The sequence below is a fragment of the Hydra viridissima genome, unplaced genomic scaffold (assembly GCF_058129835.1).
Source record: "Hydra viridissima isolate aposymbiotic clone 2 unplaced genomic scaffold, HvirCarnegie_v1 scaffold_1, whole genome shotgun sequence".
Classification (NCBI taxonomy): domain Eukaryota; kingdom Metazoa; phylum Cnidaria; class Hydrozoa; order Anthoathecata; family Hydridae; genus Hydra; species Hydra viridissima.
Window position 1 is genome coordinate 29,045,415 of NW_028324300.1, and position 18,621 is coordinate 29,064,035.

General features: G+C 32.6%; 1 protein-coding gene across 1 annotated transcript in view; it reads left to right on the plus strand.

Annotated features, from left to right (window-relative positions):
- The window catches only part of LOC149894372 (E-selectin-like), a 65,332-nt gene that overhangs the window by 463 nt on the left and 46,248 nt on the right, over positions 1–18,621 (plus strand). The window contains exons 2-5 of the mRNA XM_090099284.1: positions 112–285; positions 489–662; positions 13,094–13,270; positions 13,495–13,680. Coding sequence (XP_089955410.1) covers positions 112–285; positions 489–662; positions 13,094–13,270; positions 13,495–13,680 — 711 coding nt within the window. The remainder of the gene's footprint in view (positions 1–111; positions 286–488; positions 663–13,093; positions 13,271–13,494; positions 13,681–18,621) is intronic.

The window sequence follows — 18,621 nt, forward strand, 5'->3', positions numbered from 1 at the left end:
TCCAGTAAAACTGGTTTAATATATATTTGTTTCTAATTTTCCGGAACTTCGTGTAAAATCATCTAGGAGATAATTCAAGAATATAATTGCATGTGTTATTTTTTGATTAAGCTATGCCATGTGAGAATATTCCTGTATTTACAAATGGTGTGGCTAGTTGCTTGCAGGGTTCTACTGGAGACAGCTGTTCTTTCAAATGCAATGATGGATATTCATTGGCTGGATCTTCAGAGCGTGTTTGCCAACCCAATCATCAATGGAGTGGAACGGTAGCCAACTGCCAAGGTAAACTTATTTGATAGTTTAACTTAAGTGTGAGACTATCCTTAGTCGCATATTCAACATCATGAAGTATTAAATTTTGTTAGAAACTTTACTATATCTAATTGCCGAAATTATTTTCTTGCTTTTAATCATAAACTAAAGCGCATTTATCAACTCCACCGATATTCTAAATGTAATGTAAAGGTACCGTTAATTATTTCTAGCTTTACCGTGTGAGAAGATCCCTCCACTTGCAAACGGTGTAGCAAGTTGCTTGCAGGGCTCTACGGGAGATAGTTGTACTTTTGAGTGTTATGATGGTTTTTCACTCATCGGTTCACCACAGCGCATATGTCAACCCAACCATAAATGGAGTGGAACAAGGGCAAGTTGCCAAGGCAAAGTTGTTCCTTTTTATTTACTTTTTGTAACACAAAATATAAATTCTTTACAAATATAAACAACCCAGCTAACACAAAACGTTCAAGAAACGTTCGTAGAACGTTAGAAACGGTCGGCCACGTTCTAATAACGTTCTAAGAACGTTTCCAACGTTCTTCGAACGTACTTGAACGTTTTGTGATAGCTGGGAAAGTTTCTGATGGCAGTTTCATCGAAATTATTATAAGCATACAAAAGAACTTTCTTTAGAATCTCAATATTATTAAAAGTATTAACTTACAATAAACCACAAAAAAATTATGATATAGTGAATTCGTAGTTACTAAAAACATATAGATATATAAAATATATAGAAACATCCAACATCCGGAAAACTGTTTGATAGATTAAAAATTCAATAACTTTAATTCAGAAAATTAGAGATTGAAAACACTACCCGAATACCCGCGGGTACCCGCAGATGGGTAACTTTAATAACATTAGTTACCCGATATCCAAGCTTTCGTATCGGGGATTACCCTAGATACACTGCCCGAATACTGCCCGTAAATTACTCAAAAATCGGGTAATAAAATTACCCGAGTGTAGGGTAAATCGGGTTCATTTCTTTTTCTTTTATAACGTCAATTCTTTTAATATCATTTTTAATTCTAATTATTAGTTCCACCCACTCCATGTAAATGTTAATTTTTAACTTATTAAATTGGAACTAATACTCCATGAATGTATTAATTCCACTTACTCTATGTTAGTAATAACTTTTAATTAGTTAAACATTGATACTTATATGGAATAGGTGTAATTAATACTCAATTCCTAACAGTTTTTATTTTTTAAATTTTGTACTATAACCTGTTAAGTATGAAAGTAAGTTAAAATTTCTTTCTTTAAATTTTTTACTTTTTTATTTAATGCGCTACCTGCTTTTGTTACCCTGTTATCGGAACCATCGGTAATTCGGAACTATTCGCTAGTAGGGCAATAAAACGGCATATCTCGTGCTTTTTTTCATGAAATTTCTTTGAAATATGTAAAACACTATTATATTTTTTTAAAAATTTTTTTGTCAGTTTTAAGATCTTATTTTTATTATGTATGTATGTATGTATGTATGTATGTATGTATGTATGTATGTATGTATGTATGTATGTATGTATGTATGTATGTATGTATGTATGTATGTATGTATGTATGTATGTATGTATGTATGTATGTATGTATGTATGTATGTATGTATGTATGTATGTATGTATGTATGTATGTATGTATGTATGTATGTATGTATGTATGTATGTATGTATGTATGTATGTATGTATGTATGTATGTATGTATGTATGTATGTATGTATGTATGTATGTATGTATGTATGTATGTATGTATGTATGTATGTATGTATGTATGTATGTATGTATGTATGTATGTATGTATGTATGTATGTATGTATGTATGTATGTATGTATGTATGTATGTATGTATGTATGTATGTATGTATGTATGTATGTATGTATGTATGTATGTATGTATGTATGTATGTATGTATGTATGTATGTATGTATGTATGTACAACCAAACCATCAAAATAATGTGAAATTTTCACTAAGACCAATGATGATAAAGCCACCTGCAAAGAATGTATAATGCTCAGTGATGTACAAGTGTTTTGCGCAAACACTTCATAGAAAAACATGCAGATCTGTTCACGGAAATGGAGAGATGCAGATAGAATGAGGACTAACAACCCATTTTGAGGTTTTTGAGGATGAAACTTTAGCACATACATTGAGTTGCAGAGCAGCTCCAGAAGTCTATAAGCTTATCAAAAAAAAACAAGTATTGACGTATTAGTTGCAGAAAAACATGGACTTGAAGGAATTGCCTTAACATCAGATATCTGGAGTGCTAGAACAAATCGTTCTTACATAAACTTGATTGGACACTACCTAGACCAAAATTTCTGTCTTAGAACATTTCTTTTTGCAGAGAAGTATTTTCCTGAGGACCATACGACAAATATTATCAGTGCCAAGATAACAAGTATGGTTCACGAAATAGAGTTGAATCCCAAAACAGTGAGCTGGATCACCATTACTACAGACGGCGGTGCAAACATTCAAAAGGGATCAAAAACAATTATGTCCACAATAGAATTAACTTCACAAAAAAGTGACGGTTTTGGTAAACTATTTTCACTTCTCAGGGAAGAGTACAATTGATCTTGTAAACAATGCAAAGGCCCTTAAATTGACAACAACTAAGTTGGTACTAAACTGTCCGATTTGCTGGAATCCAGGCTTAGCCCAACTAGAATCAATAATGCACTTCTTCAAGCCATGGAGCAAATAAATGAGCCTGACGATGAGATATCCGGCTCAGAATTGAAAAAATTGATGCCGACGAATCTGAGATTAGAAAAGTCAAAATCATCATTAGAATTTTGAAGTTATTTGAAGCTTTTTCAAGTTCTGTTTCTGCCGACGAGGTAGTGACCATCCAAAAGGTTGTACCCATGCTTGTTACAATAAAGTTAAGATTTAGGACAACTCAAAAGTTGATGAAGGATCCCTTAATCCAAGAAGTTACAATGTAATTTTTGTTGGAGATAAATAGAAGATTCCTCCATTGTGGAAGTGTACAGATGGAGTGCACTGTAGTCTTGGAAGTATTTCTTGGATCCCTAAACAAATGGAGCAATGCAGAAAAAATTGACCGTTTGACCTCACGAGGAACACCCTTGTGAACATACTGAAGGAACATGTTGACAGAGACCACACACTGCAACCCACACCACCTGAAGCCTCATCCCAAAGCAAAGAGGCCGCAAACATTTTGGATGCTGACAGTTTGATGGGTACTTTGTTGGACAATCACCACACACGAAGGTATGTAACAACATATAGGCACAAAAGAAGGAAATCAGCTGCAAAAGAAAAAGTTATAAAGGAGGTAGACAAATGCCTTGGTGATGCACCAGCCGAAAAAACAATGGACATTTTGGACTTATGGAGTGTCAATGCAGGCAAATACCCTATGCTTGCGATGGTTGCTAGGCAGATTCAAGCTATCACAGCCTCATCTGCTTCTTCTGAAAGAGTTTTTTCAAGTGCAGGGAACATTTGCACTGTAAGGAGTACAAACTTAAGTATTAGCAAAATGGAGCAGCTAGTGTTCATGAAAGAGAACAGTAAATTACCTAATGAGGTTTCAGATTTTTACTTCTACGGGTATTTCTACGATATTTAATATAATATACAATAATAAAAATCAAATGCTGCTTTCTTGTTTTACCAAGAAAAATGTGTCTAAAGACAGTAGATGTTAAACTATAACAGCCGTTTTTCATTAAAGAGTTTTAGCTTGTTTTTAAAACCATTTACAGAAGTTGTATTAATAACATCTTGATCTAAAACATTCCAAGCTTCTAAAACACGGTTGGTAAAGAAATAATGCCTGTAAAGTGAGTGTCTTACATATTGTCTTTATAATTTCTGATCATGCCCTCTCATAGTATTAGTTATTCTTTCAGGTTTGTCATGCCAGTTTATTTTATTTATATTGTTTTGAAATCTAAACATCTGAATTAGATCACCTCGAAACCTTCTATCAACTAGTTTTTAAAATTCCATATTTTGTAACCTTTGTTCATAGTTTATACCTTTTGGAAAACAAATTTTAGTTGCTCGTTTTTGAACTCTTTCTATAAGATTAATATCTTTAGCATAGTATGGGTTCCATATTTGAAATGCATACTCTTAGTAAGATTGCACGAGTGATGTGTATAATAGTTTCATAGTATTTTTGTCAACATAGTTGAACGCGTGTTTTATTAAACCCAACTTACTATTAGCTTTGTTAACAATATACTCAATACGATGTTCCTATTTTAAATCATTTGAAATATATACACTTAAGTCTCGTTCTAACGATATCTCTTTAAAAATTTTTCTCGAGGTTCCTAATTCTTCAATATCGCATTTTAATGTGTATTTATTTTTTGGGTTATCATGACCTATGTTCATTATCTTACATTTATTAGTATAAAACCTTATTATCCATTTAGTCGACCATTCGAAGAGATAATTCAAATCATCTTGAAGGGAATTATTTTGCGAATTTTTATAATTTTTATCAATTTTTGCTATCTCATTTGTTTCATCAAAATTGTATAATTTAGCTTTGTTGTTTAAACAGGTTTAAATCATTTATGAAAATAACAAAAACTAAAGGACTAAGAACTGATACTTGCAGTACTCCACTTCTTACAGCTTCCCATTCTGAGACATATTTCCCTAGAACTTCTCTTTGTTTTCTGTTATTCAAAAACGACACACACCAATTAAGTAATAACCCCTTTATACCGATTGACTCCAATTTGAGAATTAATCTTCTATGTGGAACCAAGTCAAAAGCTTTTGTAAAATCAAAAAAAGCAATATCGGCACAGATACCTTTATCTTTAAGATTAGTAAGCATATCTAAAGTTTCTAGCAGGTTTTTAATAACGCTTTTTGTTTTTATAAAACCTTGTTGATCTTTGGTTATTAAAGTGTTATCAACATGGTGTTTCATTACTGCATCTCAGACAAAACTTTCCATTAGTTTGCAGACTAAAGTGGTTAAGGAGATTGGTCTGTAGTCAGCCTTTAAGCGATCTCCTTTTTAAAACAACTGTGCAATGTTTGCTTCGAGCCAAAGTTCTGGTAGTGTTCCCGATTCTAGCGATCAGTTGAAAATAATACATAATGGTTTGCTAAGACTTTCTGCACAATTATTTAGACCTAATGGGTGAACTTTGTCACCTCCTGGAGATTTATTTACATTAAGTTTAGATAATTTGTTTGCTATATCAGTTTCGTTGAGCAAAGAAATCGGACGATTTAATTTGTTACACTTTCACATGACGGAATAACTTTAAATACGGAACAGAAGAACCTGTTTAAATAGTTTGCTATCAACTATACATCATTAGATAACTCGTTTTTATCGGCTTTAAGTGACCTTATGTGGTCCTTAACAACAAGTTTACTATTGATATATGTATAAATTTGTTTTGGGTTTGTTTTGATTCCACTGCGTCTTTCTTTTCGTATGCATTTATGCTACTTTTAACTAGATTTTTTACCCTTTTATTTATTTCTTTATATTCTTGATTTAGTTCTTTATTTTTAAAATCTGATATTTTAGAATGATACCAAAGGTTTCTCTTCAGTCTTATTTCGTGCTTAAATTGCGCATTCATCCATAAAGATCTTTTATTGCTTCTGAAATTTTTTATGTTCAATTTTTAATTTAGGCATACATTTATGGTAAGCCTAAAATGTATGCGTAAATTTATCAAGACTTGATTATCGAATTGGTTACCTTGGTAACAAAGTGGTCTATTGTTCATAGCGCATTCCACATCCAACAATACTTCTTCCAGTTCAAAGAAGCTTAGAATGCCCTTACCAATTGTTTTTGACAAACTTTTCTTCATTATTCCAATTAATCTTTCAAACAAACCTCCCCACCACGGCGCTCTTGATTAATTAAACCTCCATTTTATGGCTGTGGTTAAAAGATAGTTTGCTAGATTTTCATCCTTCTTAAGTCTTAGTAACCACTTCCCTGTTGCCACAAATGTCTTTGCGTTATCACTAATCATCATTTGTGGTGGTCCTTTTCTTGTCACAAACTCCTTTAAAATTCTCTGAAATTCTCCTGCCGATAGATCATGACAAAGTCTTAGGTAGACAGCTCTTGTAAATGCGCATGTAAACAATGCAACATAACATTTTTCGACGAACTTTTCTGCCGCTTTATATTTTATCGGCCCGGCAAAATCAACACCTGTAACCGTAAACGGTTCGATATCTTCAGTTCTAAAGAGTGGTAACATTGCTCTCGTTGGCGGTAACAGCGGTTTCACTCTATATCTCTTACATAGATTGCATTCACGAATGACCTTTTTTACGGCAACTCCGTAATTTGGAATCCAAAATCTTTCTCTTATGCTACTCATTGTATCTCCCACTCCCCCGTGTAACGTTTTCGCGTAATGATGCTCAATAGTTCTTAGAGTTAATTGAAAACCTTTTGGTGCAAATATTGGATTATACCCAGAGACTTTTCCGTGACATCTCCAAAGCTGTTTTTCATCCTGTTTAAGTTTCACATCGGACTTTATTGCAACAGCTTCTTGTAGTAACATATTCATCAACTCCGCTTCAGTTATGTCTTCAGCTTTCAGTGGTCCTGTTACTTTTTCTTTATTCCGACAGTTGTAAATAAACCTTTTTATGAAAGGTGATACTCTTATGATCTTCCAATACTTGTGTTTACTCAACGTTTTTTTAAATGTATGATGTCCCTTTATTTCTTCAGTTGCCATACTGACCTTCTCTTTCACACTAACATTTTTACATGATGCGTACGGCTCTTCGGTTATTTCTGGTTTGATTGGCCAATTTTTTTTGTGTTTCAACCATATAGATCCATTGAGCCACAAGCTCAATAATTTATCTGGACTCACTCCTCTGGTCCCAAGATCACTTGGGTTTCCTTTTGTTGGGACATAAAGCAGCTTTACATGTCCATTCAATAGTACCTGTTGAAATCGGTTCCTGAGAAACTGTGACCAACTGCCCCTTTCTTTTAACCAGTACAACAGCTTCTTGTAGTAATTTGATGTTCATTAACTCCGCTTCCATCATTTCGTCGGCTTTTAGCGGTCCTGTTATTTTTTCTTTATTCCAATAATTGTAAATATACCCTTTTATAAAGGACAATATTCTTATAATCTTCCAATAAAAGAAAACCAAGTGATCTTGGAACAAGAGGATTGAGTCCTGAGAAATTATCAAGCTTATGGCTCAATGGACTTATATGGTTGAGACAAAAAGAAAATTGGCTAATCCAACCAGAAATAATTGAAGAGCCGTACGCATCATGTGAAAATATTAGTGTGAAAGAGAACTTAAGTATGGGGCATAAAGCCATTTTACTTTTCCATTCGACAAGATCTATTGATCTCGGTTCCTGACAAACTGTGACCAACCGCCCCTTCCTTTTAATCAGTGAAGTACCACAGTACTGTTAACCAAATTATATACTTCAATAACATTATACTTGTTTAATGTCTTCCTAACATGATACATTAACTTGCTAGTAATACTTAGATCCCTTGGTGCAATCCGTGCTTTTGCTACTAGTAAGTTGCTTGTTTTTGAATATTGATGACTCACTGCGACGTAGACGCATGCACATACTGCTGATTTACTTGCGTCTGAACATCCATGGAGCTTCATTTTAATGATTCATTCAGAAAAAACGCTCCGCGGAATTGAAATAGTTCTTTTAATTCTAATTGCCTTGATCAAGGTTTTCCATTCTTCTTAAAGTTCATTTGACATTGTTGATCCCATCCGAGTTTTAATAAGCATAGTTGACTGTATAGTATTTTTCCAGTGATTAAAACAGGTACACTAAGTCCCAATACGTCAAAGACACTGTTAATAGCGGATAGCATTGTCCTTTTTGTTATCACTTCTTTATTTTCGATAGTGATGCAAGCAATAAAGTTAATCAATAGTTGATCCGTTTCTTTGGAATTTTTCCAAGGAATCCCAAGTATTTTTGTTGATTTAATCTCAGCATCACTTTCCAATTTGCTTACGTTGCTATGTCATTTGTGCAGCCGGAAACCACTTTCCATTTAGATTTGCGTTCATTCATTTTTAAACCTGATAAGTTATTCTTCCAGTTCTCCACCTGCTTGTATATCATCAACATAAGTATCTTCTTCCGGAGCAAATACCGTTTTTGCATAAATATCGTTGTATTTTGATATATGGTTTTTAATCGTGGCGCCGAGGTTGTAAGGACTTGAACTTGAATCAAAAATCACCCTTTGTTAATCGTAACACCGTTAATTCCATTTTCTTTAAGTCCTTATACCAAATGAAGCGTTGTGTGTCTCTATCGATTTCGTGTATTCGAATTTGTAGAAACGCCTTCTTCACATCAGGTAAAACGCAGAGTTTATAAATCCAATGTCGTTTGAGTATGTCAAATATTAACGGTTGCAGCGATGGTCCCTTTTCTAGACAGTCATTTAATGAAGGTGATTGAGCGTCTATTCTAGCTGAACAATCATAAACAATTCTCATTTTCGTTGAGTCGGCATTTTCTTTGATTACTGCTTGATGAGAAACGTAGTGAATAATTTCTCCCGTAGGTTTTTCTGGTGCCATTTCCAATATTCCCTCATTGATCTGTTCCATCATTTTGTCGTTATACTGATCTAGTTTTTTAAGTTTTTTCAAGTTGTTACACTTCCCATTCTTTTAAGAGCCAGATTTCTGTTGTTTGGAAGTTTAACAATATTCTTTTTCCACGGCATTCTGGTTTCATAGTAACATTCGTCGGTTTGATGCAGTTTTTCGCTGAAGTTTTGGTGGAGCATTGACTCACTTTTTGTGTCTGATTATCCAAGTACTTCTATACTACACATTTGATCGAACTCATCACGAGCAGTGTTAAATAAGAAACTTTTCTTAATACCAGAACTCAATCGTGTTCGTTTCCCAGAAGAGTCCAGCCCAACATAATTAATTCAGCTCCTGGATCTTTATCCGGATTTTTTCCGAGAACTACCGACTCCGTGGTTTTTATACATTGATAATCAATTCACCTAGTATAATGTGAACAGGTCGAAGTTCATCACTCCCTTCATCTTCGCTAAATTTCAGTCTCCTCAGTTTTGCAAAATGCTTCTTAACATTCTTGATCATCGGATTGGGTAAAAAGATGAGTGTTTCCTTTTCTGCTTTGGTGCATTCAACTTTGATGCTAAATTCCGGTATCGTTGTTGATTCTAGAGTAACGTTATATATTTCCGCCCGCTTGTCACCGTTCCATAGAGCTGCTGAATGATTCTATATTCCTTTCGTGTAGGATTCAGCACCCGTATCCAACATTATCCTTGCTTTTTCACCGTTTACTTTTACAATCACTGTTGGGTGAATAGTTGTACTTGCATTAAGCAGCGCTCCCATGGTTTCTTTTTTATTTTCCATTTTACCATCCATTGTTGCGTTCCCATCTTCACAAATGGACGTGTGATGTTTTTAGTTGCACTTTCTGCTTCTTCTTGATTTACAATTTACCGCCGAGTGTCCGTAACCAATGCAGTTATCACATAGCCTTTTGCTTGTTAGAATCTCCCTGCGTCTTGCAACAGTTAGCACTTTTGTACAATCTTCTCTTTTGTGATTTTGTAACCCACAGTAGATACATCCATGCTTAATACCACTTACCATGATTTCTTTGTCATTAAGACCACCATTGTATTGAATGAATGTAGTTCTTCGATGTTCATTGGACTTTGACTGCACGTTTGCGTTCTTTTTATCGCCTTCATCGTATCCCTCCAACGAATGTGGTAAACCAAGTATATCCTCTCTGGGCTTTCCTTCGACGAGTTCCAGTAAGTAGTTGATTTGCTGATGTTTGATATGTTTGAGTTGTCGACTTCTGCAGTGAATGGATTCCAAAATCATAACCAGTCTTTATAATCGCCTTTAAATTTTGTGATGTGTACTTTTGAAGCTTGACGGATTGTTGAGTAGCTTCGTTTTCGTTTCCAAGAGATTTGCTCTATGTTTCTTTCATTTTTAGTTTCTTTAAATACCATTCTTCTTCGCAATGCAGTTTTTTCAATGAGGCTTGTTCTGCTGCTTTTTGAATCGTTAACTGCTGGTCCATGATTTGTTTTTCATACTGGAACTTTCTGATGCGTTCGTTTTTTTTTTATCGAATCCAACTTTTCTTCCATTTTCTTCTTAATTTCAATCGCTGCTTCTACTTCCGTTACTGGTTTCGAATACCATTTTTCTACCGAATTGATGTTTTCGTCGTTGTCAAGCATTTTTCTGGTCAGCTCATCCTTTGCCATTTCAAATCTTCCCAATAAACTTGTTATTTTGTCCAGCGCCATGATTTTGCTTGATTTGCCGCCATCAATTGTGTTGCGTTCTATGCTTTTAATGTTTATTCTTATCATGTTGATTTCTCTCGGGTATATTTGCTCTTGGTCCATTCTTCGCTAACTCGAAGATTTTGTTCGTCCTTGTAGTAGTCGCTACCAATTAGTGTAGGGAATTATATAGACATTCCCTGAGGCACTAAAGAGTCCCTTTTTAAACCTAATAATATTTTTTACATCTTACTGCGCATCAAATACATTTTACAAAATACACTCTCTTTTTATAGATTTTTACAATTGCGTCATTTTCACACACTTAATACAATAACAATTACATACATTGAGACCTACACATATTAGCACCTATAAACATCAACACCTTCGCTCATTAGCACCTACAAAACATTAACACCTTCGCACACGCTAATTATAAGACTTTATTCATGACAGTAGCTTTGTAGTTTTAATTGAATTTTCTATATGCATTTGATCAATTGCTATGGTGTTGAAGTAAAAATTCAGAACTTGAAGACCTCTTTTTGTTCCACCTAAGGGGTCAGTCTGAACTAAACTTGATATTCGAAATGGGATTGCTGTAAGAATTAGATCTAGAATATAAGTATAATCATTTAATTTTAGCTGAAATGTTGGTTTTATAAGATGTCATGTGAAGTATGTTTCTTAAATACAATTCATAAATAAAGACTCTTTCGGTGCGACAATAACACTTTGATACTAGTTTTTCCATTTGCAATTTAAATATGGTAAATTAAAATCGCCACAATCAAGACATCAGTGTATTTTTTGTTCTTAATAAAATATTCATAACTTCTTTTGATAGAATTAGTTAAAAGACGACAGTTTTCAAGATTCATTGTTTCCTGGTCTATATATACAACCACATAAAATTAATTTACCACTTACTTTGATAGAACACCATATTTGTTCAACTTCTTTGTTATTGAGCAAATTGTCTTTTATTTCAAAAGCGCTTATTTTATCTGAAGTAAATATACAAACACCACCTCTTCTACTTTTTTCACGATCTCTTCTGTAAAGATTGTAACTTGGTACATTTTTTATTGATAGATTATTACACCATGTTTCTATTATAAAAATAAATTCTGGCTTTTTTATTTTTGTTTCAACAACAAGTTCATTTAATTTATCTCTTTCTAGCGATGTTGCATATGTGTATTATCATTATAAATAACTGGATTTACTTGAAATACTCAAATTATGAGTTGTCTGAACATTTATGGTATTCAATTTACTTTGAGATTGAACCCTCTCACTATTTATATTAAAAATTAAACTTATTTGAGGTTAATCATGGTTTGGTGAGTTAATTGGGTTTTTAACATTTTTTCGTTACTTTCTTCTTATATAATAGAAATCCTCTATCTCTTTGTTTTTTTAGTACTTTTTTCTCTACATTCTTGTCTCAACAACTTGGATTTATATCTTTCTGTTTCTGTTAAGTCTGGATTGGTAAAAACTTTGTCATACACTTTTGAGTAACGTAATTCTTTTGCTTTTTTTAATATTAAGTTTATTTCAAATTTATCTTTTAGTGAAACTATAAACGGGGCTTTTTGTCACTGCTTGATCTTAACTTCATAATACTTTGTATGCTTACTTAACTTGCAATTTGTTGATAACTTTTTCAATATTCTTTTTGTCGTCTATTTTTGCTTTACTTTTGTCTTCATTGTTTGAAGCTTTTACTCGAAATATTACACTGTTATTTTCTCTTTTTTCTCGTTCCTTCGTTTAACCTGCAACACTATTTATTATGAGCATTTGTTCAGGAGATTTGTTTACTTTATCTGCCCCTGTTACATTTCTACTGGTACTCTACGAATATCAAGCATCGGGTATTAAAAGTCATTGAGTATTACCCAATTTAAAAAGAAATTCATATTTTATAACTTTCAGGTTATTACCCGAAACAACTCCCCGGGTTCAAGTTCGAATCTCGTGTCCCTAAAAATTTGGTTTGCTACGAATAATACAAAACTGATATCCAGTAAAACTGGTCTGAATCAAAATTGATTTCCAACTCTCCAACAACTTGTGTAAAAAGATCAGGGAGATAATCCAAGAATTTTGTTCAATGTGTCAATTTTTATGCTATCTGTTTAAGCTATGTCATATGAGAATATTACTGTCTTAGCAAATGGTATGGCTAGTTACTTGCAGAGTTCTACTGGAGAAAGCTGTTCTTTCAAATGCCATGAGGGCTACTCATTACCTAGATCTTCAGAGGGTCTTTGCTAACCCAATCATCTATGGAATAGAATGCTTGTCCATTGTTATATTACTTTTTTACGCTTATGTAATAATATAAGAATGAAGCGGATTAAATAACGGTCTTTATGTAATTAGTAAATAGAAATGAATAAGCAACTTTCTAGAGGTTTTCATGGTTTATTTAAAAGTACCTTCGTTAAATTATATTTTAGAAGACATGTTAGGAAAATGGAGTACTTGGACAAAATATTCAGCGACTTGCCAGCTAAATTATGATCGTCCTTTACAATCTAGATATCGTAATTGTATTAGTAGTGCAAATGGTGGTAGTTGCAACCAGCCATTACTTACAGAATATCAGTTTTGCAATGTTGCTGTTCTATGTCCTGGTAAAAAAAAGGAAAAGTTCTTATTATTTATATTTTTCCTCCCTTATTTAAAATATTTCACATACTAATTAAGCCATCAGTAAGCGTTTTTTAATGCAAGGAACAAATAAAAGTTGTATTATTATAAAGCAAATCGAAAGTTTTAGGTCTTTTTTTGTGTGAGTATTATTATGATATAACATAATTACGAAAAAAAAGTGTACCTAATTTATGCTTATTGAAAGGTATACCAAGTACTTGGAGCTCTTGGGGTGATTGCTCAGAGTCCTGCAACTCTCTCGGATATGTCCCTTACCAATATAAATACCGTCAGTGCATAAATTATTCAACGTGGAAACCTGATTTTCTTGGCTGCATTGGCTTGATCACAGAAGACAAACGTTTGTGCAATCAAGACATTCTATGCCCAGGTAGGATTTTTGAGATTTTTTGAAAGACATCTTTTCGGCTCTGCTTCTCTTTAATTGCTAAATAAAAAGTCTTGGTAACAAATACTTCTTTGACTAAATAGTTTTTGATATAAGTAATAAAATCCTCTAACTAATTTTGATGATATTAGAACTTTTTGGTAGATATATATATATATATATATATATATATATATATATATATATATATATATATATATATATATATATATATATATATATATATATATATATATATATATATATATATATATATATATACATTGTAAGTATGCATATAAATGTATATATATATATATATATATATATATATATATATATATATATATATATATATATATATATACATTTATATGCATACTTTCAACAAATCAGATAAACCTTGAGAGAGTTACGTTTCTACAGTTTAAAACAAAAGATTTGTAACTTTGCGCGACGAGCATGGTTTGCAAAAAAAACAGCTTTGCACGTCCACCTCTTAATCGTCCATGGTCTAAGTTAACATACAATAAGCATTTCTAACCGTATTTTTCATTGAGACTCACTTAATCTGAACCGTTCGTAGTCACAACTCGGTAAACAAAAAAGAATAGCTTAGCAAAGTCTACGGAGCCTAGTTAAATTTTATCTTTTTGTTAATGCGATCACATTGAGAAAATGAATATTTAAGGAACCTGAACTTGGCAATTTATGTTGGAAATGTATTGAAAATGGATCTAACAGGCTGCAAATGTTAGATTCTGACAAGCATCTTAAAAGAAAATTTTATCATATCACAGTATTTTAAAATGGAGAATATTGATTATTATATGCTAAAAGCAGCTAAAGTCGTTAGTTTATACCTTGCACTATATGTAAACTCCCGTCATGCTTTAATAAACAATATTCATTTAAGCACAGTTTTACACTTCAAACAAAGAATGTACTTGCTGGAAACAAACTTAACAAACACTCTTATTAAAGGCGGACATACATCGCTTGTTCTAGGATTTATCCAAAAAAATTATACTTTCATCTTTCACAGAAATAAGTTTGGTGATTGTCAACTTCATTGTTAGTTTAAATTTTTATCAAATCTTTTCAAACTTTAATTTATGACTGCATAATAACTTTTTGCCAAGGAAAACACTGCAGATCTATTACCGCTAACTAAACCTCTGCGTCTCGGAATCGTTTTCTCAAAATGAACCGGGACAAGCATAGCGAAATGAGTAATGTCCCAGAAAAAAAAAAAAAACGACACAAAGGAAGAAATTGTCCGTAACAAAGTTGTAAATTGGGACTATAATTTTGTCTCGGGAATTAAAAACTGTGTCCCGGATATTATGAAATGTTACGAGACAGATTAATTATGTTAACTAGTTATCTAAGTCGCGTTTCTGCATTGAAAAAATTATTGTCAACCAAGTTTGTTTTGCCAGCCAGAAATGAAATGGCAATAAACCCCTCTCATACTTTTGTAAATATTTTGACTTTTTTTAAATGATGTTAAATTAGACTGATTATTGATTTAACAAGCAAAAATGGTTTTTTCATAAAACTTATATTTTATGGTTAAAAGAAGTTAAAAATTTTGATATTATTTTCAAAGAAATCTGAAAAATGAGAGATTTTTATTTAGTTAAAATGGTGAACTTTTGATCTACGCTAAAGTCTAAACTTACTTTAAGATAACCTCTAAACTTTTTTATATTTATATGTTTTAATATATTGAAAAAAAAAATTGCAATCTGATTTTTTTAATTCAAATTAGAAGAATTTTCTAAAATAATATAGAATATATACATGATTTTTTGTTTTAAATATCAGCTAAAAGAATTTTCCATCGAGTTCCAAGAAGATATATAATATTTCAGTTAATTAACACTTTTACTTTTAGAATATAAAATTATTGAAGAAATACAAATGTCAATGAACACATGAAAACCTTGTTTTTCGTTATTTTTTAACAGTAGCTTATTATATCAAAACAAACAAAAAAGACGGAAAATAAGGTTTTTAAGGACACACTGACATTAGTATTTCTTGAATTTGAGTTTTTTTACTTGTATGACTTGTTTTAACATATCAAATAAACTTTCAAGAAACATGTTTTTGTCATCATATGCTACTTAGAAATTTGTAAAAATGATTTTTTTTAAATAACGATTTATTATTCGAGAAGTACTAAATATTTGAAACAACTTTACTTAAAAACTTCAGCATTTCCTTTAGCATACAAGACTACTATAAAAAGCGGGTTCTAGTTCATTGATACTTTTCCATACTTAAGGAATGCAAGATGGCGTCGTGTTTTTTAAATGTAAAGTGTTGTCTGAATATTTTTTCCCGTTCTAAAATTATTTCTTTGCGCATTTTCATAATGAGATGACATCATGAAAAAAGGTTGTGAATGTCTTAGTTAATTTATTCTTTGTAGTTGTTCTTCAAGTATGGAAAAAGATGTTTATATTTTTCTCTTCGTGTTTCTCTTATTAATTGATTATGTTCTTTTTGTCGTTGTTCCTCAAATCCATGTTGTAGTAAGAGTTTAGTATTGTGATGAATGGGTAAGGTATTTAATTTTTTAATTTTATTAAGATAATTTTCATCAATTTTGTTTTTGTGATTATCATAGTGGAATTGTATAGCAATTCTGTGTAATTCTGGATCAAAAGTGGGTTTAATTATTTCCTGTAGTTCACTGTAACAGAATTCCTCATATTCTTCTTGTTCTGTAATACTCATTTTTTATAACAAGAAAAAATTTATTTAAGTCATTTTAAAAAAGTTTTCACTGTATATTTTACAAAATTAAATTTAAAAAAGGGATGCTTGAGAATGGAGAGTTTGGTCCGAGAAGCAAACCAGCGCCGATAGATTCATATCCTCTTCCGCTTTTAACGTAAACTCCGTCTTTGAATGATCCTCCTTTAGGCCAGGGTGTTAAAAATAATCCGTTTCCTCTGTGCGTTACCATTTTCATTCCATTTCCATTCTTTTTCAAATAAACGATACCTCTTCCTGCAATTTTATCAACCATAGCAGAGCCAGCAGAAGATCCTACACCTGCTAACAATCCGGTGGCAAGAGCTGGAACTACTCTTGTTGCAAGTGTACTACCCAACATACCCAATAAAGGTAGAAGAGCTCCAATAAATCCTCCTTTCACATTTGCGTTATGTTCCAATTGGGTTTTGCTCATTTTAATGGTGACTCCAACTCCTCGATGGAGAGCGTCTAAAAGTTTTCGATGTTGATTTTGTGTTACAAGTAAAACGTCGTTTCCGTTAAAATCATCTTTTGAAATACGGATGCTCACGGGTTTACCTGCTATCATTGATTTTTTTATTTTTTCAATCTGTCCCTGGGACACATTTAATTTAACACTAACATATTTGCTCATTTTTAAATGTGAGAAAAAATATTTATTTCACTTCTCGAATGTGATAACGGATCGTAATGTCCTCTCCACGAAAATCAACCAAATTTCCATTTTGGTCAACAACGCGAGTGATCATTGTGGAGATTTCTGGGACTTTGACAGGGAGGTAAACCAAATGAGTGGGTCTTTCGATGATTTTAAACCCAGGACCAACAGCTGGATAAAAAGAGTAGATGCAATTGAGTTGTGAGCCGTTGATGTAAGCCGACCCGATGACGTTGTTGAGGATTCTGATCGTGTTGATGCTTGAAATTCTAACAACATCGTCAGACTCATATTCGGAATTAGGATCCAATTGTCTTTTTGTGAATCCTAAAAGTGAGGCGATGCTGTTATCCACATTCAAATCCATCATATAATTCAATCCAAGTGTGATGGTTGATTTTAAAGTGTTTAAATTGGATCCGATTTTTATGTTATCTGGAGAGTAGCTGATTTTATTTGTTGTGACGAAGCTTGCGCTTTGAGATGCATAATTTTTTATTGTGTTTGAGACGGTCTTTTGTAAATAATTGTTAATGTCAATGATGTCATAGCTCCCGTCTGGAATGACGACGTTTTCCCAATTGGTTCCTTTGTTCATGCTATACCGGAAAGAATTGTTTTTGCTGGTGATATTTGGAAAGCTGTTGTACGTCTCAAGCCCTAGAAAAGCCATTTCATAAGTTTTTCCTTTTTCAAAAACGATTTTGTCTAAAAATTCTGTTATGATTACGTTGGAATTTCCATCCACGTCGATGATTATGCCTGACATTTTTTTTATTATGTAACATTTTTTTAAATCCTTCGGATCTGTGGAAAGTTCTTTGAATTTTTAAATGGCTTCTTTTGGAAAATAAAAAGTGTCAAATCCGCTTCGATATTTTCCATTGTCCTTTTTTGACGACAAATCAATCACCGCAAATCCGTGAGGTTCAGACCAACAATGTCTACAAAACTTTTCAAACTCTTTTTTTTCCATATCGCTAGAAACGTGATCTTGATAAATGTGGTTAATGTTTTTTAAGTTTTGAGGAAAGAGACAGATAAAATTGGTGTTTTCTCTGATCGTTTGTCTTGGGAGCATGAAATAATTTTGAGCGAGGTAAAAGCAGTCGACGTTAGAGTGTCTTCCTCGGATGTAATATTTTTCACACTTGTTTTATTTGGTTAGTTGCAAATCGTCAAAGATCATTAAATTGTTTTTGGATGAATCAAGATCTTCAGGATTAGGCACATCGTCAGCCGTTTCAAAAAATTCACACTCCATACCCTCGGTTTCGGAAAAATTTTTTGAAAGGTTGTTGATAACGCATTCAGGGTCTAGTTTTAATTTTTCAATTTCGGTTTGTACCTTGAACAAGTCAAGAATTATTTTTTTTGGTAATTTTTTTTCGAACGAACTTTTTAGTATTTTGTACTCGGGTTGGAAAAGAGATTTTCCAAAAACTTGCAAATGGTTATAATCCAACCATCCAGGTCTGAGCAATAAATTGAGAAGCAACGTTGTTTTTCCACAT